Consider the following 23,187-nt stretch of genomic DNA (forward strand, 5'->3'; position numbering starts at 1 on the left):
CAAACAGTTAAAGTCATCCTGTGCTTGGTCCTTAAAACTCCACTTATTTTGCAACTACCATGCTACAGCAAAATATTAATGATTCAGCACAGACATCTAAACTGAAGCACACACTGAGAGATGTCAGTACAAGCAAATGAGGTATCTATGCATTTACAGTATAAAATTTTTGACCAGAACAAAAAGTCATAGTTTTTATGCACACATATACAGACTACACTTCAATTACTGCAATACAATGGAAAGCTCCATGGGACTTCTATGAACACATATGTTAGACTGGTGTTTCCACAACCCTCTTTGTATGAAGCTATGAAATCCATTAATGGCAATCTGTGATACTATACAAGAACACTATTTATTTTAATCTGGCAATACTTAAAACTCCCACTCCAGAATATTCTCCTACCTGCTGAGCCACACATTTCCAGGCAACCAGGAAGGGAGAAGACATTCCTGCTCCAACCATGGAGACCAGCTAAAGCTCGAGCAGCCCAAAGATGCCCCATTGCACCACCTTCCCTGGGAAACGACGTGCAGCAGCACTTTGTTCGTGGGCATTTGCTTCCACAATTAATTACAGTCTCAGTGTATTTCAGACAGGAACAGATCCATTAATCTCCCCAAGTACTGCCAGCCCGTTTTATGGTTTTGTCCCCATTTCACAAGACAAGAGCAGCCATACTACCCTAACAGACACATGCAAACCCCCTCATGAAATCCATTCCCCTGCTTTACTACCTGTCCTACTCCAAAAATCATTTTATTCATATCCAAATTTTTTTTAATTCACACGCTAAGCCTTTGGAAAATTGACTAACCTCACATTTCTCAAACAGCTTTTCTGGTTTTGAAGACTGTTGAACCTTACTTCTCTCTTTCATGGCCTACATAGTACCCTATTTCAATACTTCCTTGTAGGTCATATTTAGCAGACGGCTCAGGGCTGCTCACTCACACTGCTCTTTCCCAGACTCTTTCCAGTAGGTCCATGTATATTTTGTAGTTCGGTGCCAGGATGGACATAATATTCTGCCAAAAGAGGATTACTGCACATGCCTCACTGGCTACAATCCTGATTTCATATTAGTTGTGTGATCTAGCTGAGACAATAACCTACGGCTCACTGTAACAGCCAAGTCAATTAAAAACATCTACCTGATCAGTGGTTCTCCAGCCTGTATTTGTGTAATTTGTCCTGCAGCACAAGTGTAGAGGATGCTGCTGGGTTTAACCAAGAAGCACTGCATGTGTCCCCCCCTCCTCTAGTTTATGGAGATTTCTTGTAATTCTGTCCTTGTTCTCAGTGTGGTTACAGCACACAAGCAGAATACAGAGGTTCTTCATCCCAGCACTCACACTGTTAACTAAAATGCTGCACAGTAACTGATCTTTGATGCTCTTATGCAAACTCCCTGGATACATCCTTCCATGTTGACAAGGAAGCACTGATTCCTCAAGTCAATTTTCCCCAACAGTTTCACCCCCCCACATGCAGCAGTTTCACCCAGGCCACATCCCCCTGTGTTGCGAGCAAGAACATGATGTCAGACAGTCAAGACAACACGTATGGTATTTTTACTACTGCTCCCTTACCAACAAAGCTTATTACCCCTGCAGAGGAAAAAAAAAAAGTTTAACTGATGTGACACATTATACTGTTGACAAGCCCATACCAAGTAATATAATTTTATCCTCGATGAGAAAATAATTAAATTACTTGGAAACAGTAGTTTTCCAGAAAATGAAGTTGACAGATTGCCTTGCTTCATCTTCCTCTCTTTCACAACATTTCATTTTATTGAAGACCTTTGTTTTACTAAGTCCTGTCCATACTCCAGTGTTCTTCAGAACATCTACAACACCGATTTCTCAGCAATCATTACAGAGAAGTGGCAGGCAGGCCAACCTTAAAAATATTTACACGAGTAACATTTTATTGAAATAGGACTTACCAATTTTCTGATGAAAGATCTTGTCAAAGGTTAATTCACCCCTTTCCTCAAGGTATTTCTGCATAACACTGCGTATACTGAAAGAAAAAAAGAAAAAAGAAAAAAGAAAAAAAAGTTACTTAAACTGCTTATTTTAAACCAGACCTTTAGAGACAAGGATTACTAAAATGAACAAACAGTGTGAAAGACTCATGTGGTAACTGCCTACCTATCGCATCAACTCATAGCACAACAGGCATTCTGCTGCTCCATCTAAAGACCATGAGAGTCCAGAGGGCTACAGCCATTAACGGCCAGCAAGCCTGTCATCAAGTCACAAACACAGGTGGAGTCACCATCCCTGGCGGTATTTAAAAGACATGTAGATGGGGCGCTCAGGGACATGTTTTAGTCATGGGCTTGGCAGTGCTGGCAGGATGACATTATACTATCTATCTATCTATATGCTTAAGTATATAATCTATACTTAAGTAATAAGGTTTGAGAATGCCACAACTGACCATAAACTGGAAAAAAACCCCATAACACCAGTGACTGCACACAGTTCCCTTTGCTGTATCCACTACAGAAGCAAGAGCACAAAAGGAGAGCTCCCAGCCTTTCCCCGGGTTTGCCCAGCTGGGTTTTTATCCCAGTTAGATATTCCTGGGTTGAATGGAAGGGTAGTATGGGGCGACTGCTGCTGCAGCACCAAACAGGGGGTGTTTCTCCTTAAAAGCGGAGGCTGCAGGCAGAAGCACACAAGGAATACAGGTCCCAGCACTTCCCATGGCACGTTCTGGTCATCGCTTCATTTCTTTACTCTCGCACCAGGTTTTAGTTTGCACAATGTAAAATAAATGTGCAAGTTGATCAACACTACATTGGGCTGTTAACACTGCAATTGCCACGTTCCATTTAGAAAGTGAGCCAACAGAAGCTCCATTAGGCCCCCAGCTTGGCTGCAGCGCACTTAACATCTACTTTGCCTAATTTATAATGTCACAATCACTCATTTAAAGCACGTTAACAAAGATTTCCTTTATTTGTCAATGAAAGTAACCTCAATATGCATTTTAATATAATGCCTATAAAAATTTCATAAGGGCAACACTACAAGTACACAGATTTTTAAATCAATGTTGCCCAGCAGTACTGTGCCTTGGTAAAACAACTATATTCCTATAGTACTAAGTCAAAATTCCACTTTTCTGTTTCCAATTTTTAAATTGGTAATTTTCATATCTATTCTTTATTTTTATAAAAATAACCATAAATACCCTGTAGGAAGTACCCATGCCTTAAACAAGACTGTTAAGTATCACTCATATTTCTGCAGAAGTAAGACTGAGCACCTAAACCCTTTTAAAATGTGAACTCTGAACTACTTTGTCAGGAAAAAACTGAGCAGGTAAGCTTCCAAAAAACCTCACACGTTAATAATCATCCCTTTCATCGTCTTTGAGGGAGGAAAGTATTTGTGCTCCTCCTCAAATGAGGACGTGAGACGAAGTCTGAATACTTGACCAGAAAAAAAAAAAGTCTGTAATAAAAGCCAAGAAATTACCTCAAAGGCCCTAAACCCCCACCTATGAAATTATTCTGTTGATAGTTTTTATGTAGATCCCAAAGCCCCACATGGAACACAGATCTACGAACACCATGATACAAAGCGAGAACTGTGGAGGCGAGCATTCACATCAAGTTAAACAAGAATTGGGAGGGCTAAACATTGTTAATCAGGTTGAGATTATAAATTATTCAGTGCAAACTTTTTAGTCTTTTTACTTGTTCATTAAAAACTAGGTCTACTCTCTGCACATTTTAACAACCTAAAGGAAATACTGATTTCAGACAAAGAGGAGGCACTATCTAGAGATCAAGTTCTGTACTTGGGAAAAGCAAGGTAGTAAAATAAAATTTATCACTTAATCGGTAGAATTGCCGAATTGGGCTGCCTGTTCTATTGGTAGATATTTAAAAATACACATCCTAGCTTAACACATTCAAGGTGGTGACCATAAAACTTAATTCTTCTCCTGAACCCATAACAGGTTAGCACCTTGATGGCAAAACACCTCCAGCTGTACTGCTGCCATCCCGTCCTGGTGAGCAGGGGCTGGAAGAGCCACACAGCTCCCCCCGCTGCCCTGGGCTGCGGAGCGGGGTGGGGGGCTGGCAGGACCAGGGTCCCCCCGCTGCCCTGGGGGGCTGGCAGGACCAGGGGGTGGCCGGAGGCAGGCAGCAGCCCTCAGCCCAAGTCTAGGGCTGGAGGCTTAGGAGAGCCCTGCAGCTCCACCCGCCCACGGGCTCCTTCCCTCTGCATCCCTCTTCTCCCAGCCAGAGCTTCCCCTTGTCTCTCCACGCTTACAGGAACACCCACTTATAAATGAAGATGTTGTGCATCAACAGCAACCACAGCCTTCCCTCTCCTCAGCCTCCGGGCTGACCCGAGCCCATCGCAGCGCCTGCATGCAAAGCACTCTTCAGCAAAGTCCCATTCCCACTGACCGCTAGACCATTAGTAACATAATAAGCCTCTTTAATAATAATGACATCAAGAAAGCTTTCCTCTGCTCGAACAAGTGCACTGCAAGAAATTACATAAACATATCTTCGTCTAGACAATGGGAAAAGATAATGAAAAATTTAACGTATGACTGAAATGTCAAGGAAAACACTCTGATTGTGTAATGAATAAATCCCTCCAGCACTTCTCCTCCTCTCCCTCGATATGTAGTACTTCTGGTCTGATGGATAACATGTCAAAGGAACAAAACGTTTTTGCAGCTACAGAGTCTGAACAAATCCGTGAAATGATCACAGGCTACTGGACTCCACACTGCATTCCAGCTTCTGAACCCCCTTTAAAACCATTTCTCTCATCCATATGAATAAATAGGAAAAAATTACACGGAGCGAACTATGATTACCCAGTTACCTTCTAACTCTCCCACAGAAGTTAAAGGTAGAAACCCTACTGAGTTCAAAGGAAACAGAGCCCACATAGCTTTCAGAAGGATGGAAAATTTTTAAATGGAGCCTAGCACATTCCACAAACAGGAAGGAAGGTTCCCTCTCTGCTTTGGTATATTGAATCATTAGTTGCCTACACGTAAACAATCTGGGATTAAAAGCTGCATTTCACAGAAATGTAGCCATTTCTGAAAAGCTTTCCATATCCAAATATGCTTTCAGGGCAAACAATGCGCTAATGCGAGGAGTGGACTTTTTGCATAAGTTCATCTCAGTTCACAGCCTGATCTACCTTAATAGCAACACTCAAAATAAGCAGAAACAAAAGCTGTCTAAAAACAAAATCCATGGAGACTTCAGAAACAAAAGCATATCTGACTGTAATACTTTTTGTCCATATATTTTTTATTTCAGAGAAGAAAATAGCAAACAACAAAAATTACAGAAACACACAGTTTGCAGTCCGCGTATCACAAGTCAACTGAAATTACAGGGCAAGTATATTGTAGGGGAACAGTCAGGCTTAAAATTTTGTGAGAAATGTAACTTGGACTCCAGATACCTCTTTGCTGGTTTAATCGGGACCAAATTTAAGGGGGTACCTGGGAGCACGGTGCAGCCGTTTGCCCTGATCAAGCAGGCAAGCGAACTGCACCAGCCCCAGGGCCAGGCACGCAGCAGCACCCATGCCAAGGTCGGTCAGAGAGAACTAACATTGAGGTGGCACAGTAAAGAAGTTCTGGAAGAGTTTTGGGGTTTTTTTATTGCAAATAAAAGAAGCATCTCGATCCCTGGCAATGCAAATGGTACCCACGTAGCGCTTCATGCTGATGCCGAGGGGTGTGGGCAGCCGGGTGCTGCAGCACGGCCGTGGGCGCTCAGCAGGCTCATCTCTTGCATCCCAACAGGAGACACTGCCCTTAAAGAAAGAGCTGAACAAAAACACCAGGCTTGCGAAGCAGCTCAGAGCACGCCGCCTGCCCAGAAGCAGGCAGAAAGATGACTATCTGCATTGTCATCAAACTATAAACTTTGTGAACAGCACAGGTCGCCCTAACCAGGCCAGCTCCTCCACCTCCCCAGCAAAGGGGTTTATTACAAGCGTGAGCTGAAGAATCTGTTAAAAGGTGCTTTAAGATGCATCTTGAAGCTCTAGTTACTATAGCCAGCATCCTGGCCTTTCAGAGCTTATCAAAGAAACGCACTAAAAAGCAACCTTCAAGGTTAAAACACTTTCTGTAATTAAAAAGGTCTCACTGTCTACAAGCATGCATGGAGGCATGCAGCCTGACAGGACGCAGACAACAGTCACGGTGCCAAGGTCGGTGCAGGCAGAAAATGTCTACTTGAAAACACATCTTCTGAAAAACTAAGGAGAAAACACATTATGTCCTTTTAACACAGGAAAGGACATGTGTACAGCAAGAGCACCACTCATCCGCAATCCTCTCTCTCGGGCGAGCCACACCAGGAGCAGCAAACCAGGAGGTCCCTTAGGGAGGGAGCCCACCCCAGAGCCAGGATCTGTCCTTGGCTGCAGCCAGAACCACGCACAGTGCTGGCAGCAATCATTCCTCCTGCTGTTCCCTCCACTATAAGAGATCAGTAATATTCTGCGAGTCCCAAGATAAGCATACCTATCAGAAAAAAACAAAACTCCCGCTGGGTGTATGACTGCATCTGCAACCGCACAGCCTGCAGGATGGCCACCGGCGCATCAGGCAGCCAGGAGCACGACCACAACGGATGTATGCAGAAACCAGAAGTTATGGAGGACAGTAAAATAAAGAGCATTCATTTTGACATTTCCTAAAACTTCTGCTATTAGTTTCAAAGATGCATGGATTTTGTCCCTACAGGTTTGTTATACTAAATTATGCAGGAGGTCTTTTGAAAGCATCTCGCAATTAGGAAATAGAAAGGGTAAAGAAACATGCGATGGTATGTATACGTATACATACTCTTACTGTATGAAGCTGCTTGCTATTGGCCTTCTTACTGTGGCATCTTAAAGGAGGTTTTAATTACTTATCATAAAAGCATATTAATTTTTCTTATAAATCAGTAAGAATTCAGATTTGTGGTATATTATCTATTGTACAGATGCACACATGCACACCACAGCTAGAAAAAAAAATAAATTATTTGCCTTACTGCAAGCATTAAAGAAACTTACCTACATTAAGAATGCAGTTACACTCACTAATATATTCACCTATATGCTGAAACAGAAAAAGGAGAACAGAAAAACAAAACAAGAATGAAACGGCAGCTTTACAGAGACTGGCCTGAGGAGAACAGAGTTCAGTATTTAACCCTATCAACATTTCCTGTACCATCTCAGACAAGTCATAAACTTTATCTGCCTCAGATCCCCAGTCTGTAAAATAAAGCTGTATTTCTTTTTTTTTTTCTCCTTTTGTCATCAGGGCAGGTATCGTCCCCCTGCCATGCATGTATCCAGCACCCAGCACACTAAACTCCTGATGGCACACCCAAACACTACTCAAATTATAATCACTTTTTCAAGAAAATGCCAGATACTCAGCAACTAGATTACCACTGCCTTTGCCAACCTTTTGCACTACCCCCACCACCTTCCTGCCCTCCACACTGTGAGCATCCCACTTCCGCACCCGCCAGCACCTTCTGCTTTCACCTCTTCCTTCTTGTTATCACTCCCTATTTCCCATTTTCACATCTCTCATCCTTTTCTCACCTGGCTTTCCGCACCATATTTATCACGTCCTCTCATCCCTTTCGATCTTCAGCTTTCGTCTTTCCCTCCTTCTTTGCCTTCTCACTCTGCACAAATGCACCAGCACGCACACACAGGGAAGTCTCACAAAGCCAACAAAGACCTGAGCTTGCCACAGTCAGAAAATAACCAAGCCCACTTAGACCCAATTTCCAATGAGAAGAAAATTTGAAAGTATGAAGGATAATACTGCCAATGCATCATTAGTAATATAGCTTTGCCTTTAAAGTATTTTACTGAGGTTTTGCAGAGTAGGAAAGAAAACAAGTCACATAACAAAACGACAGGGAGAAGGAAAGAAACATCTCAAAATAAAGAGTAAACCTCTGTGACTGATTACTAATGATGATATTATTTTCTTGTAGTACGTTCATCACTGGCATGAAGTACCTCTCCAACTGAACAGAAAACTCCCCTCGAACGAGATCATAAACTGCAAGGAGTCACTGGATCACAGTCCCTGGATCAGCTTCATGATACACTTTGGGGGCGAAAGTGAAGCGCAGACACCTGATGCAACCCATCAAAAAGAATTAGCTTCCCTCCTACATAAGAGGTAAAAAAATAGTGAACATACCATAAACCATGCAATCCAGTTCCCTTTGCTTTCTCTCAAACTCATACCCAGTTCAAAGTTCAGCGGAAGTTAATGCTTCTCTAAATTATTTTGTTCTCAGATGCTGGAAAATACACATTGCAAGTTTTGTTCGAACAATTAATGGGGAAAAGTAAATTCCCAGCATATAAAGCCAGAAAGGATCATTAGATAAATATATCAGATTAGATGGTCTACTACTTGTAAAATTCCATATTTGAAGAGGAAACAAATCATCAGAAGACTGAAAAAACATTTTTGGACAACAATGAAGTGACATTGAGAAAAAAATATGTTCCTTTTATTCTTTTACTTTTTAGCATCCTGTAATATTACTAAAATACCCCTGATGGCAACACAATATCCAACCGACTTCATTATGTAACAGAGATATAAAAGTGATCATTGGTGCTACATTAATTAGCACACATGCTCGTTCTACTCATAGTCTCACCAGCTGACAAATAAAGCAGCGATGAGCGACACCAAACTTTCATTTCTCTCCCAGCACGTCCGTGTGCATGCCTGCACAGCAACGGACAGCGCATGCAGAACACATCTCAGTTATTCTTGCACCAATGTTACACAGGACAAGAACAGGGCTCTGCCATTTTCTGCCCCAAGTTCACCCATTTCTACCCCATTTTCTGCCTTTGCGCACCCTCTAAAGTTTATGCTAAGCCCACTGCCAAGTCACTTCATAGCAGTGAACTAACGCCCTTATAATTGTCAAGAATGATTAATAGCATATTCCACCCAAGAACCGTATTTGCCATGGGAAGGATTAAAGCTCAGCAACACTTTCCCACTTCCCCGCAAGCCTCCTCCGGTGCGGATGAGACGAAGCAGCTTCACTTATGCAAATTATATTAATGGAGAAAGTTTACAACAAGGGTGCCAAAAGCAACAGCTATGTAGCTACGATTTCAAAATACACAGTATCCTCATGTTCCTTCAGGATCATTTGCATTATCATTGCTGAAATCTGAAACTAACATAAAAGCTTCTAAGTACATGAATTTTTCTGGAATAATTACACTGAACTGCAATGTCAAGGACTTGCCCTTCCACCAGAATGCTGCTATTGAGAAAGTAAAAGAAGGAGAAATCTGAGCAAAACCACATCTCCTCGCTCCTACTGCAATTACAGTAATTCGCCAATCATCTTTTTTTAAAAAAAAAACACAAAAAAACAAATACAAAATCACTGGAGATGTGCCAATTTTTTCTAATCTTTCCATAGCTATGAAATGTTTAGAACCTTCTCTGAAAGCAGCATGCAAGTATAAACATTAACTGAGCTACCAAGAACTACAGCCAACGTTGACCAAACACATTACATTTGCCTGTAATTTATTTATTCATTTATAGTCTCAGGATGCAATTTTACAGAGACTTCAATGTTTATTTGCACTACCCAAATCCATCACAAAGCTGCTAAAATTGGAGCAAAGATCCTGCCCCAAAAGCCTTTGAACTGAAAGCACAACAGGGTCAACAAGCACAATTGAAAGCAATGGCAGAATGGCACACAGCCGTCACAGCCAAAACTTTTTTTTTCTTTATAAAAGTGCATCTAAAAGGTTCAACAATGCAAGACCAATCAAAAGTGAAAACTATTAAGAAACATTTGGCCTAAGAATCGAATCTTCTCAGAACTCTTTTAAACAACAAATTAAAAATATAGAAAATTCCCCTTAGTTTTTTCTCCCGCAGAGCAAACAATCCCCTCTGAACAAGCAAGCATTCCTCCAGAGCCTCGCATCCCAAACACTTCAGCAGCAGTTCTCCTACAGCAAAACAAAAAAAAAAAAAGTGTAAAACTGCCTTCATTGATTTTTTTTCCCCTTCTTATTACATGTCTTAATCTAGCAGTTATTTTAAGGTCCCAGAAGCAAGGGAGATGTGAACAAAGTAACTGTAATCATTAGAGCAATCTGGAAAGAAGATTGGGAAAATCGGTGGGGTGTGGGGTGGTAAAAATAATTTAAGTGGAGGATGATGCACAAAGCTACAGAATTGCTCAAATGTGAAAATGGGCAGAATGGGATGGGGAAGCCATAGGGCAGCCAGGCCAGTGACTTAGGAAAAACAGCAAATTATGAGAAAGCTCTGAAGGGAAAGTCACCTCAGAGGCACCACCTCGGCTACCCTTACTGCCCACCGAGGGCTGAGAATCAAAGCCAGGACAGCCCAAACTCCGAGGCGTAGCCAGCAAACTGCAGCCGCCTGAACCAAAGTCCCTCCCAGCCAGTTCTGCTCATGGCACAGCCAGGCTTATTTTACCAGATAATTATGGGCTCAGGAGTAAAACCCCTACCCACGTTTTACCTTCTTTTCAAAGTTCAGTTTAACCAAACCTTGTACTTCATGGAGCTTGCTTTCCCTTCTGAAATCAAGACAGAAATTGAACAAACAGAATAGCAGCCAAGCAGCATCCGCAGGGCCGTCACGTCAAGGCTGCGTTCTGTGCTCAGCCCCTCGGGAGAAAGCTGCCTGCCTCTAAGGTTTGAGGCATTGAGTATTTTATTGGATAACCCTCCGCTTTTTAATTTTCTGGGAGAACATGGAAGCTACCAGGAGCTCTTTCCTCACCTGCACCTTAAGCCCAGGGAGCAACTCCTCGTGGGTAACAGCAGCCATCCGCTCCGGCTCCATACAGAGCTTCTGCAATGTGCATCCCCGCGGAGCCCCCCACGCTGCAGCAAGGTCGGAGTGCAGCCAGTGCCTGGCTGGTGCGGCGTGTTGCAAACACACAGCATCAGCCAGACTGAATTTCTGTTGGCATTTAATGAAGGCTTTGATCTGCACAGCTCTATCAGATCCTGAGAAATCTGCCCTTTCCCCAGTTCCTTTCTCAACAGGACATGACACATGCTGACGGGACAGATTCCTGGCACACTGGAAGGAGACTGAGGGGTTCTATATGGAAGCGGTTTCTTCTAACACTATCTGAATTTTTTATTTATTTATGGAAGGCATAATTATATAGGTGTTTATTCAGTATTGGAATGATTTCCTTGGAGAAACTAGTAAGTATGGGGTGAAGCTCTTTCTGTGGAAAACAGCTGCATTTTCTAAATCTAGAAACTGCTGCTTTTACATCAATTTAGTTCAATTAAGTTATGTTATTCGGTTTATGCACCTGGACCTGACGGCTCCTGATAGGCTTCTTTCTAATTGTATTAACTATCAAAAGAGGAAAGAAAAGCTATTATTGATATGAAGATTAGACCAGGACATTCCACATGATTTCACCAGAACAGAAACTAAGAGCTGCACACACTCATTTCCTGATGTTACAGTCCCAGCATTTTGCTGAAAACATTTCACATGGGAAGGTCCAGGCACTGAAAAGCCACCACACCTATAAAAGGAGTAACAGATATAAAGTTTATTAATTTTAGCGAAAAGGCCAATATGCCTGCACCTATCTCCCACCACAAACACCCAGCGCGCTCCGTGTGCCGAACCCTCACCAGCCAGTGCACCCAGCCCTGGCAGCTGCTCGGAGCAGGTGCCAGCAGCACCCGCAGCCCGTCCACACCGGGCACCCGCTCCGCATGGGATCACGCAGATGCATTACACCTATAATGCAACATCACATTACAGAAGCTTTCCCCCAAAAACACACTTAGAAATATCCCTCTGTTTATAGCATAGAAACAGAAGGCTGCACACTGCTGTTTTCCTAGATCACCCTCATTTACCTTTTTTCTTAATTAAGGTAATGACACCCAAGGGAAGGTCTATGCTTCAAAACATAAGCTTCAGTCTTACAGGTTCCCCACAGGAGAATTAATTGGAACATCGCTCTTAAGGCCAGATCTCTCCTGTGCCCAGAGATGTTCCAAGTACTGTACGCTGAGGAGCTGAGACAGCTCCACAGCTCAGCTGAAGCTCAGAAAATCTTACTTCAGCTCCTGCATCTGCCAGATGTCCTATGTGTGAGCACAGGAAATAGGTACATCACTTATTTTCTAAATGGCTTACCTTCCAATCTGTACAATACAGAAAACAGCAGTGCCCTCCTTCCAGACTCTCATTTCTTGTCTATTAAAGCTGCAAAAGCTTTGCAACAGGCCCTTTACCTTCCCATGCTCTTCTTTATCAGCCTGTCTTTTATTAAGGCATCAGAAACTGCAGTTACAACAAGTAACAACTGGAATTCCCAAGTGAGAGAACTGGTGTGGAGAGCAGCATCCGCAGCAAGCAGGAGCCCTCCTATACTGACAGTCCATATCCATCCCTAAAGCATGCATTTTTCCTAAGGAAGTGCCATAGTACAAAGCTCACTTGAGATAAAACGCACGTACACTTTGTTAGCAGCCCTACATTTCTGTATGTACACTCATCTATTTTGAGAAAACCATTTTTTACTACCTCTTCAACCACACGCTTCTACTGACAGCAAAGTTAGGAGGCTGAGTTTCTAAACAACATTTAACTATTCTGTCATCTATACCCACCCTGAGCAGGACTAAGCTATTCCACAATAAAACACAAATGTTCCTCCTTCCATGCAATGCTAGTTCAGACAAAAAACAAGTTTCTTCCCCCTCCTCAAACAGTTACCGTATGAATATTCAAGAATGCCTTTTCCCCCAAGCAACATTAAGATTTAAGATAACCTTCAGTCTACATACTTCATCGTTCCTGAACATGTAAAATAACTTTTGAAACATATATATTCTTGACCATAATTGCCAATAACAATTTCACACTTTAAGTAAGGCAATAAAAGAACAGAGGGATAGTCTAGGACACAAGACAAGCATGATGGGCAATGTGGTCACACTGCTCCCTGGACACCCTTCTGAGCAGCAGAGCAGCACTAGTGCTTGGGCAAAAGGCATGCTCAAGTGTCTCAAAAGCACTCTCGTGGGGATTTTTAACACTTGAAAGCTCTGCTGTCTCACTGAAATGAGAAGACATTCAGCACCTCAGAAATACTAGCTGCCCCTACTAGATGGCAATGGGAAGTACAGTAACATGGAATGCATCTGCTCAAACAGCCTTCTACCTGCATCAAGAAAGTGCCCAGTGAACTATGAGAAGCTCTGTTTAACAGGGACACTCTGACCTTGCAAAGTACAAATCCATACTGCCTGCCTCCAAAACACACCTACTTCAGGTTCACCTATAGCACTTAGCCTAGCTCTCAGAGTATCTGCCTGGTGTACATCACACATTTGGCCATCTTTAGCTCTCACCAAGCTTTACCTCCTTTATTTTTCCTTAAATGTCCAAGTCAAAATTGTGAGATATAATATAGCTGCAAAATAATGCATTAGATCATAAACCCATTTCATTTAGAATCCTTTTGCCTTCTGTAGTTTCACAAATTACCTGTCGATGAAACCATTTCGCACAATTTCTGAGTGTCCTGCATGTTGGTTTTAATTTCTTACTCCAAATTTTTCATTTCAGTTTTTAGTAAGTCCTGGAAATGGTATAAAAATACCAAGAAACAATCCTGCTTGACACTAAAAAATAAGTAAATGTCAAACAAAAAGCTAAACTGTTCCGCAATTTTAGACAGCCAAGCTTAAGAAGTTCTACTAAAATAATTCAGTCATTATTGCTACAAGCAGATGGAACAAGCTTCAACGACGTACCATCACCTTCAAGAGCTAAAGTTCCCATTACATAAATTCATCCGAATTAACCAGTAGATCCTTCACCCTCCATAGCACCTCTGATTTAATTGTGCGCTCACCAGCACCATTTCTGTGCAAAGCCCAGTAAATGCATAAGCCTTTGCAAAATCCTCATCTACTTTTTTTCTGAAACCAGGAAAACAGTACTTTTGAAGATTTCTACCATCTGCATTCAGATAGCAAGGAAGAAGTGTAATATAGCACAAGGCTTCCTGAGGCCACTATGTTCTCTAAAGAACCTGCATATAAAGTAGGGGAGGTTGGTGTTAACATCACTGATGAGACCCTGTCAGACCCTGCTATGCTGTGACGCAGACCACCACCACAAAAAGGCGTTCCAGGTCCCAGGCTTGCCATCGGAGACAAGCAAATGCAAACAGATAGAGGGAGACAGACAGGACACAGCATCCGTAAACACGACAAACACTGCACCAACACCTCCAGCACTGGCAGATTAATCACAGTCAAACCTCATAAGCTTCATAAGAAGAGAGTGTTTTAATGAGGGATTCAGGGGAGTTTTGTACACCTGATGGCAACAAACAGCACAGACCGAAGCAGGCAGTGCCTCTTGACTCATGCAGGGGAACGACGGAAGCTGGCAGCACTCTCCAGCTGCAGCAGCTTACCATACCATGACACTGAGCAAGAGATGTTCAGTGAGTTGAGTGCCACCTGCAGAAGCCCAAAACTGAATGGTGTGCTTGAAGCAGCAGAGACAAAGAAGAACTCAGAAGGATGCAAAAGGGATGACATGAGCGTAATAGCAGCAAAGACGAAAATTACACAAACAATCATCAGGAAAATTTTCCTAGAGACAGCACGCTAAATGAATAAGCACAACAAGAAAGCATTAAACAAAGCCAGAGAAAATACCATCAAAGTAACCAAGACTGACAGCAGAGAGATAGAGGAGTTTTAGCCTGTAACTTACGAGTTGTTACGTAAGTTTCAAGAGGTGCAAGACCAGGCTGAAGGACACATCGAAGAAAAAAAGCAAAATTCAGAGAAAGAGCATAGCAACGCCAAGAGAACAAAATTGAAAAAACGGCAGCAATAGAGGATAGAGTAATGATGTCTAGCTCCTAGTGGGAGATGTCACTTGGGTTTCAACAATATTCAGCACTGTAACAGAAAGAAAGCAAATGACAAATAGCTCAGGACAGAACTGGAAAAGAAAAGGCAACCTCTGTGCATCCAATGAACATCAATTAAGAGTTTCAAACAAGCTAGCTTGAATACCAGGCAAGAAAGCAAAAAGCTAAACTGCCCCGGCAAGAAGCAACTGGGGCACCAGTTCGTCAGTCTCAGCTCTAAAGGTAAAGTGAAGATGGGATGATAACCAGAACAATGTCATGTTAAAAGTGTGATTTTTAAGAAAGAACTGGCTGCAACATGTTTCTTTTTTTTCCCCAGAGGGGCAGGATTCAGAGGAATATAGGAGACCAAAGAAAGAGGTTGGGAGAAAAAATAAGAATTAATTTGAAAGAGAGGTAATTACCAAAAGCAGGTTAGAAAAGGAGAGATGAGATGAGAAACATCTACAACCACAGCCAGAGAAGCCTGGACAGATGCATGCTATGTTTTGTTACCATGCCCTTGGTATTTGTACACCGAAACCACCCTAAGCTTACGTGATGTTTATAGTAAGGAAGCTTTAATGTTAACTTTCCTGGCGAGGACGGCCGCAGCCAGCGTGAGGACAGCAGTGCTGTACACGAGCCTTCTGCAAGCCCTGCGCCCTCTTTGATTCCAGTTACCTGATCTCTTGGACTATTTTCTCAACTTCACATTATGTAAATCCTTTACTCAAAACAGAAGCAGCTGCTGGCAAAAGAAAAAGCTCTGTTACATAGTGTTCTTCCACTCCTGTTGACTAAAATAAGGAAAATCTAAAATTTACAGGGGAAAGTGAAAAACTTCAGAAGTCTGCTGAATAGCCTAAAAAATTGAGTGCAGCTGACGTACTCCTTTCCCCCCAAACTTAAAATATTTGACAGAATATTTTGACAAATATTTGACAAAATATCTGCAGAATAAGGTTTCATATTTACTCACATTTCAACACGTATGTCTTCTTTCCCATTTTAGGTCCTATTTCTGCAGGACATTCTGCCTTTGACAGCCCTTCCGTCCACCCATGCAAATCCACCCGCAAAACAGGCTTTTAAGAAACAATGTAAAACCAAAAGATATTGCAGCTTTCCCAGTTCTTGGCAAGGCTCTTAGGAACGAGAAGAGGAAACACAGAAGGGAAGGAAAAGCAGATGACAGAGGATGGAAAAAGGGGTTGTTTTGTTTTGGTGTTTTAAAAAAACAAAACACACACTAAGCCTCTTCCTTAGGCACTCTTGTCTCATTAGCGTTTTCTGTCCTCTTTCTTCCCAAACTGTGATATTTAACGATTTCAGTACAAAAACAGTCTGAGGGTACTTCATGTAAACTCAGCAATAATCAGCCGCACGGCCAATAAACTCTTCACCCTCATAGTTTATTTGCTGCTAAGCCTTGGCCTGCAGCCTTGGAATTTATTCTGCCTGCACTACAGCTATTTCCTTGTAAACAGGAAGCCCCCTCAAATTTGCATTACAGTAAACTCATTTACTTCATTTAGTGTCAGTCTTATCTCAGAAAGATAAAGCAGCGAGGACAGGTGTACCAGGCTCCAGCAGAGACAAATTGCAATAGGGGGGTAAAACCTTTGCAATATTTCTTGAGGAGATAACATCAGAAGCAAAAGGATGCTGTTGCTGGGCTGTGGTTGCCCGCCAGAGATAAACTGAACGCATTCCTGCGAGAAGAGTGCTGCAATAAGGCAGAGACATTTATTTCCAAGCGTGGATGTGATATTCCAGTGACCTTCCTGCTGTCTGTCCCAGTGACAGCCAGGAGCCCAGTGCAATGACGGCTGCTCACAGCCCAGCGTTACAAAGCTATGCTCACGCTGCTCCGAGGAACTGCTCTCACACACAGCAATAATAAAAAAAAAAAACATGTGGAAAAACTGTTTTGATTTCAAACCCGTGTAAGAGAGGACTTTGTGTTGGTTTTGGTTTTTTTTTACTGTTACTATATCAACCTGCATTTAACCAGCCGATTTATATAATTTGAAATGAATCACTTTGCCAGTGATACAGAATATTTAAGCATACTCAACACACCATGTCTTTTTTAATGAGAGGTATCAAAAAAAAAAAAAAAAAAACCCCAACCAGAAACCAGTATGAAGACATCTGACACCAGAATAACGGTCACAATTTCCTACTGTATGAGGAAATCCCAGGTTTCAGTTAGAAGCTGAGAAGTTCAGTCATTTCAAGCAATCTAGAGCCGTTTGTGGTCCCAGGCTTAGGTAAGTCTCTGTTCTCATTTATGTCCATGTTTCCTCTCGTTCATCTGCTGAGCTTTCTTACATGACCCCTGTCCCACGGCACCCTGGCACTGCGTACAGCTGCAAACCTCTCCCTTGCTTAAGGCTTCTCACCTTCTTCAGAGCATGACAGTTCGGGGAGGGGGGAATGGCAAACAATCTTTTTCCTTTAATATTTCATGTAATCTGCAAACACGTTCTTCCACATGCAGCTCTAGAAGCAAGGCATTTCAGCCACCTAACCCTTCACCTTTCCCCCTACTCTGCAAAACTTCCTCTTGCACCCAGCTGCTGTCTCCTGCCCCGCGGAGCCGAACGTGGGTAAGCCATCCCTCCGAGCTCAAGGAAACTACCAAACATCAAAACCACGCAGATCTTGGAGCAGGAGAGCAGTACAGCGTGGGTTCCCCAGGCCTTGTGCTGTGCTGCAAGGTTTGCCCCACACTTTGCTCAAGGGGATGTTGATCTGGGCAGCAGTTTTTGAGCCTCCCCACAAGCACCAACAGTGCTGTTATTTCTCACAGCATCGGAAGGACTCCTCCCTGGACACCCTCCGCATCCCCACAGGGGCCACGTCCCCACTGCAAACAAGGAGCACATCACTAAGCACAGTAACAGACAACACCAAAGCACGGGTAAATATAAAGCCAGCAGCGCTGGCAGTAAAGCATACCGTACCTCAGGTTAACAGTGTGGGCTAAATTTTCTGGATATTATTTTTATAAGCATGTACACATACCAGGAGAAAAATGGGCACCTTCGTCTGCCCAGCAAGCCATCCTCAATCGGCCCTTAAGAACGACTGCCAAACTTCTTTTTCTGAGGCTTCACTGCCTCTGCATGGGGGATTAACCCAGGCTGGGCACCCCTGTGCCCCTCACCCTCCCCTGCTCTGCAGCCTCCCTGCGCTGCCCTGGATTCAAGCATAAAGGCAAAAAGCAAGGGAACAAGTGAGAAGAGGGCTCTGGTGCTCCGTCGTTCATGGCAGGCAGCGAAGCTAGGCCACCAGCAGGCTTGCAAACTGCCTACACATTTTTGCAGTAAATTTCGGTTTAGATTTTTTCTGTTGCAGTACTTGGTCTGCTGTCTAAGTCTTCGTTTTAAATTATATATATATACACAGAGCCAGGAAAGAGAAATAGCTCAACATAACAAAAAAAAAAAAAAAAAAAAAAAAGGGAAATCTTGCTTTTAATTTCAGCAATAAATCAGCAACCGATGCTCAGGTGATTTTATGAAAGCGTGCAGACCCAGGCACCGTCGTTCAGAAGAAAAGCTGCTCTTACCACCGACCCCCAAGGAAACGACCCGAGCCGTGCCGAGGCAGCCGCCCGGCGAGCCCCGCGGTGGCCGCCGCCGATGGAGCCGGGCCGAGCGCCCCGCGGCCCCGGCCCCGGTCCGCACCGCCGAAAGCCCTGCGGGAACGAGCCCGTCTGGGTCACTTCGCTCACAGCCCGAGGGACTCCTCACCCACCAAACGCAGCGTCCAGTTTAGGGCCAAATAAACAGCCCAGCCGTGGGGCGGGTGGATTTTTTCTTGGGTTTTTTGGTGGGTTTTTCTTTTCCTCCGGGAGAAGCCGAGCTTCTCCACACCTTTCCCAGCCCAGAAACACCGGCAGAAGTTGCTCCGGAGAACGGCAGGCAGCCCGGCCGCCGCGGAGGCCGCGGGGTGCCCGGCAGCGCGGGAGGGCCGCCCGCCGCCAGACCGTTATGTCCCGCGCCCCGCGGGGCCGGCGCGGAGCGGGGGCCGAGGGAGCGGGGAGGCCGCCGGGGCCGGGCGGAGGGGCTGCCGTGCCCCGCGGGCGGTACCTGGGCTCGGGCAGGGTGATCTTCTTGCTGGCCCTGGCCGCCGGGGTGCTCTTGCTCTTCTCCATCGCCATCAGGTAGCTGACATCGGCCAGCACCGCCTCCAGGTCCGCCATGTTCCCGCTCCCGCCGCCGGGCTGCAGATGGAGGCTCCGCCGGGGCAGCCGCCCCCGAGGCGGGGATGGCGGGGGGGGGGGTTGCTGGCGGCGGGCGGGCGAGGCGGGCGGCGGGTCCCCCTCCGCCGGTGCCGCCGAGCGCCTCCCGGCTGCGCCTGTGCGTGTGGGTGAGCGCGGGGCGGGCGGGGGGGGGGGGGGGGGGGGGGGCAGGCCGCCTCCCCGCCCTCCGCGCCCGGGGCTCACCGCCGGCCCTGCGCGCCCTCAGCCCGCGGCCGCCGCGGCGGGCGGCCGGGAAACCCCCCCCGGGCCCGCCTCCCGTGCGCCGCCCCCGCCGGGCCGGCCCGCAGCTCCCCCGCCCGCCGGGCCCACGGCGGCGGCCCCCGCCGGCGGGTCCGAGCGCGGCCACGGGCGGCCCGGGGAGCCGGAGTGAGGCGGGGGCGGCCCCGAGGGGCTTCCGCGGGGAGCCCGGCGGCCGGGGCGGGGCGGGGCGGGGGGGGGGTGGCGCAGCCAGCAGAGCCCCCGGCACTGCCAGCTCCGGGTCGCAAACAGCCGCGGCAGGGGGTCCGCCGTGCCTGTTGCCTTCAACCCCGGCTGGGGGTGCAGGTGCCCCCGGGATGCGCAGGCACCGCGCAACCCCCGAAGCCGGCCTGGGCTTGGTGCCCCCAAAGGTTTTTCTTCTAACCTAAATAATTCTGTACATCCACGGGGCTGCCTGCCCGCCTCAGCACCGGCCCGGTGCGTCTCTTTGGAAATCTAATTTCCTCGTAGTTTATTGTAGCGTGATGTGCCTAAGGAGAACAGGACACACAATAAAATACATCTGCGTGAAACCCTGTTATTGCCCGTCAAAACTCGTCTGCTGGCAAATCACGGTGCGAAAGGCGGCTGGGAGCTGGAACCGAAGGGCTCGCTGCACCAGGGGGCTCTGGCACAGCTCCCCACTCGTATTCCTGGGTAAAAATATAGTAATAGCTCTGCTGCAGCCAAGCAGATATGCAGATTTCAACTTCTTTTCTGAATTTCATCAAATATGTCATAAATAATTGGCTCAATGAAAGGCTAAGTCAATGACAAGTCTGAAGTTGAAAACTCAGCTTGTTTTGAGCTCTTTTCAAGTGCCGCCACTCCTCCTTCCTACAGCTTTATGAAAGTTAATGATCTGATTAAAGCTAGGTGGAGCATACAGCTGTGAGGATTTCACCGTTGCAGTTCATTACAAACCATCTGAGAACCCGCTTTTTGTTGAAAATGTTAATTTAACCCACCCTTTTCCCCAGAACAGGTCCGTTGGGGAAGGTTTCTCCTCTGCCAGTGAAGTTCCTGATCACGGAGCAGCGCTGAGGCTTGGGGTGTTTGAGCAAGGAGCAAAGGAGGACATGGGGCACGTCCCTCTTGGAAGCTCAGGGTAAAGTTTCCCACCAGCCCTGCTTGAAGTTTTAACTGAGCCAAGCTATGAGATGGAAAGGGGTATTTTTTATTTTCATAAATCTGCCGGGATGGTAGGGAACGCCGGGTCCAGCTTGTGGGCCATTGACATGGTTCCTGTGACGACTCAGGCTCAGTCTGGACCCAGGGCTCCCACTCTAAAGCTTATTTCAGCACCTCTGCCTGGGCTTTCCTTTTGCAGTGGCCGTGGTTGGAGAGACGTTACACCTGGATGCAGTGATTTGGGATGCTTTCCATGGCACCTCTCTCCCAGCCTGGCAGAGTAGTCTTGCTCAGTCCTCCACACAAGAGCGGTCCTGTTGCTGTCTGTGAAGCCGTCCAGGTACATCCAGCCATGCGCTCTTATCAACACTTGCAGAATTATTGTCTGATGAGTTGTAAATACCAAAGTATACAAGATGCCCTGTGCTGCAGTGTGCTAATCTACCAACTAAGGCAAAAACCATGGTCTGCACCTCGTCTGTGGAATGATTTTACAGTTTTAAAATGTTTGAGTTCCGTTGAGAAAGGCTGGCATGGTTTAATGACAGGCCCAAAACTGTTTGGCTCCACGGTTATAAGGAACACTCTGATTTGCTTAACCAGGAATAAACATTTGTCACCCTTATTTGCTGCATCCTTAGCCTGGTTACATGACCAGACACGTGCATTTTGCTGGTTCTTCCGAGGGGACGGCTAAGACACAGCCTGGGCAGCCGCTCTGCCCCTCACCACTCCCAGATATTTCCATGGAGAGAACTGGTTTTCATTTCCTGAAGTGTGAATGTGCAGAAGAAGCAAGAGCACGGCAGGGAGGTTGTCAGTGCTGACCTGATAGTGTTGCTAAACACCACCATCACGATGCAACCACACCGAGAGGAGGAGAAAGCAAACAGAAACCCATTACTGCCTGCCTAGTGCTGCCTTGCCAACAAAGGCCCTTTTGTTATCTAAAATATTTAAGTTTTACAGGGATGATGATAGCAACAATGGTCACGAAAACACCGCTTAGGATTCATAACGCTCTCCTTTTAATTCCTGTTCCACATTTTCACCATTGTTATCTGAATATTGTTGTAATGTACTCTTCAAAGGCATTCTTGATGACAATTCCAAGAAAGTCATGTTTGGTGATGGCTAATACAGAAACCCAATTAAGAAACTTGTTCTTTCGTCTTTCCGTTGGTGCTAGTTGGCGTGGCCACAGCAGCTGGAACCAAAACAGCAGTGGGTTATAAGGAAAGGTGTTCTCTTCACCATTTATTTGAAAAGCATATTTGCAATGCAGTCAGAGGTGATGGTGTGACCCTGTAGCCACCCCTCTGCATGAGCTGGTGAGGTACCCATGCTTCTGGCTAGCAGAGTCCAAACTTCCCTTCTTCCACCCAGCCGGAGCTGTGCTGCACCCGCATGGGAGCAGGGGAGAGCTGGTTATTAATCGTTACCCATAGCAGCACATAAAACTCACTTGTTCTGCAGTTTTACAGTCAGGGGTTTTGCAGGTCATTTGGATGGGCTTTTTTTTTTTTTTTTTTTTTTTTTAATTATGGAGTGGAAGCATACCTGATTTCTTTTTTTTCCCTGAAGCTGAAGCAAGCAGAACAGGTAGCACTAGCATCCTTTGCAGGGAAGTTCAATTCCCCAAGTGCAAGTCTGCCACTTTTCTTAGTGTTTGTATCTGGGGTTTAGTGTTTGTATTTTATGTGGAGTTTGCTCTTTGTGTGAGGGTGTTTTGTTTTATGTGCTGTGTGTTGGTTTCAGTGTTTGTATGTAGTATTTGTGTGTGTGTTTGTAAACAGTGTGCTGTGCCAGTGTGTGTTTTCCCCTAGGTAAAGGAAACCCTGAATTAATGTCAGGGTTAACAGCAATCAGAGTATGATATATGCATACTCTGAATGCTTTTAATCATCTCCTGACATTTCTGCGAATGCTGATTGATACTGCTCAATCAATTTAAGCATGTCTCAAGGCCTGGCTGGGCTTGAGTGCAGGGTTTTGTGTGCACCCATTGCAGAGCCAAGAAACCCTGCCTCCTCCCTGGTGTTTCTTCCTTCCGAGGAGTGAGTTTCTCCTACCATCTGTGTAAGATTTAAATGTTTAATTTTGCACTGCTCTGGTTCACAGGCTGACAGATGATATTACAGAGAGTAATGAATCTGAAGTGGATTTATTAGTGCGCCTTATACTAACATCTCATCAAGATAACGGGGCAAAACGGCACACCAGGGCAGGGGCATATTCATCCTGCTGCCCTCAAACCTGTGGCAAATCTGATAACAAATAAGGTCTCTGCTACTGTGTGTGGCTAATGCTAACAATGATACCTCTTGAGGGAAATGTTCACATAGGAGATTATTAAATGCTGGGGTTTTTAACGTTTCTCATACATTGCCAGAAACGCACATAGTTTGAGATTAAGGGCATTCAGCAGTGTTTAGCTCTGTTCCCTCTGTGGGATGCTGCTGTCTACAGAGAGCAAGCCAACAGCCAGAAACCCACTGCATTCTTTGCTCCTCCACAGCAGCGCTGGTAGAGGATAATACATTT

At 45.2% G+C, this 23,187-nt stretch overlaps 1 protein-coding gene and 2 long non-coding RNA genes across 10 annotated transcripts in view; 1 reads left to right on the top strand and 2 right to left on the bottom strand.

Annotated features, from left to right (window-relative positions):
* The window catches only part of GRK3 (G protein-coupled receptor kinase 3), a 76,284-nt gene extending 57,046 nt beyond the window's left edge, over positions 1-19,238 (bottom strand). For both annotated transcript variants that reach the window (XM_055711995.1, XM_055711990.1), the window contains exons 1-2: positions 19,103-19,238; positions 1,956-2,032 (exon numbers count right to left, since the gene is read on the bottom strand). In XM_055711995.1, coding sequence (XP_055567970.1) covers positions 1,956-2,032; positions 19,103-19,215 — 190 coding nt within the window. In that variant the 5' untranslated portion in view covers positions 19,216-19,238. The remainder of the gene's footprint in view (positions 1-1,955; positions 2,033-19,102) is intronic.
* Positions 5,295-8,052, bottom strand: LOC129736201 (uncharacterized). Its single transcript, XR_008732471.1, has 3 exons — positions 7,630-8,052; positions 7,087-7,132; positions 5,295-6,547 (listed from the first exon to the last, which is right to left on the bottom strand). It is a non-coding gene; the product is annotated as an uncharacterized LOC129736201 (long non-coding RNA).
* LOC114015982 (uncharacterized) lies at positions 16,013-21,268 on the top strand. 7 transcript variants are annotated; one of them, XR_008732464.1, is made up of 3 exons: positions 16,013-17,614; positions 20,493-20,620; positions 20,843-21,268. It is a non-coding gene; the product is annotated as an uncharacterized LOC114015982 (long non-coding RNA). The 7 variants fall into 7 exon arrangements; XR_008732467.1 differs by having other exon boundaries at positions 16,014-17,614; positions 20,498-20,620; XR_003560204.2 differs by having other exon boundaries at positions 16,016-17,275.
* Positions 21,269-23,187: the final 1,919 nt, after the last annotated feature.

This window comes from Falco cherrug, chromosome 1, assembly GCF_023634085.1.
Source record: "Falco cherrug isolate bFalChe1 chromosome 1, bFalChe1.pri, whole genome shotgun sequence".
Taxonomy (NCBI): domain Eukaryota; kingdom Metazoa; phylum Chordata; class Aves; order Falconiformes; family Falconidae; genus Falco; species Falco cherrug.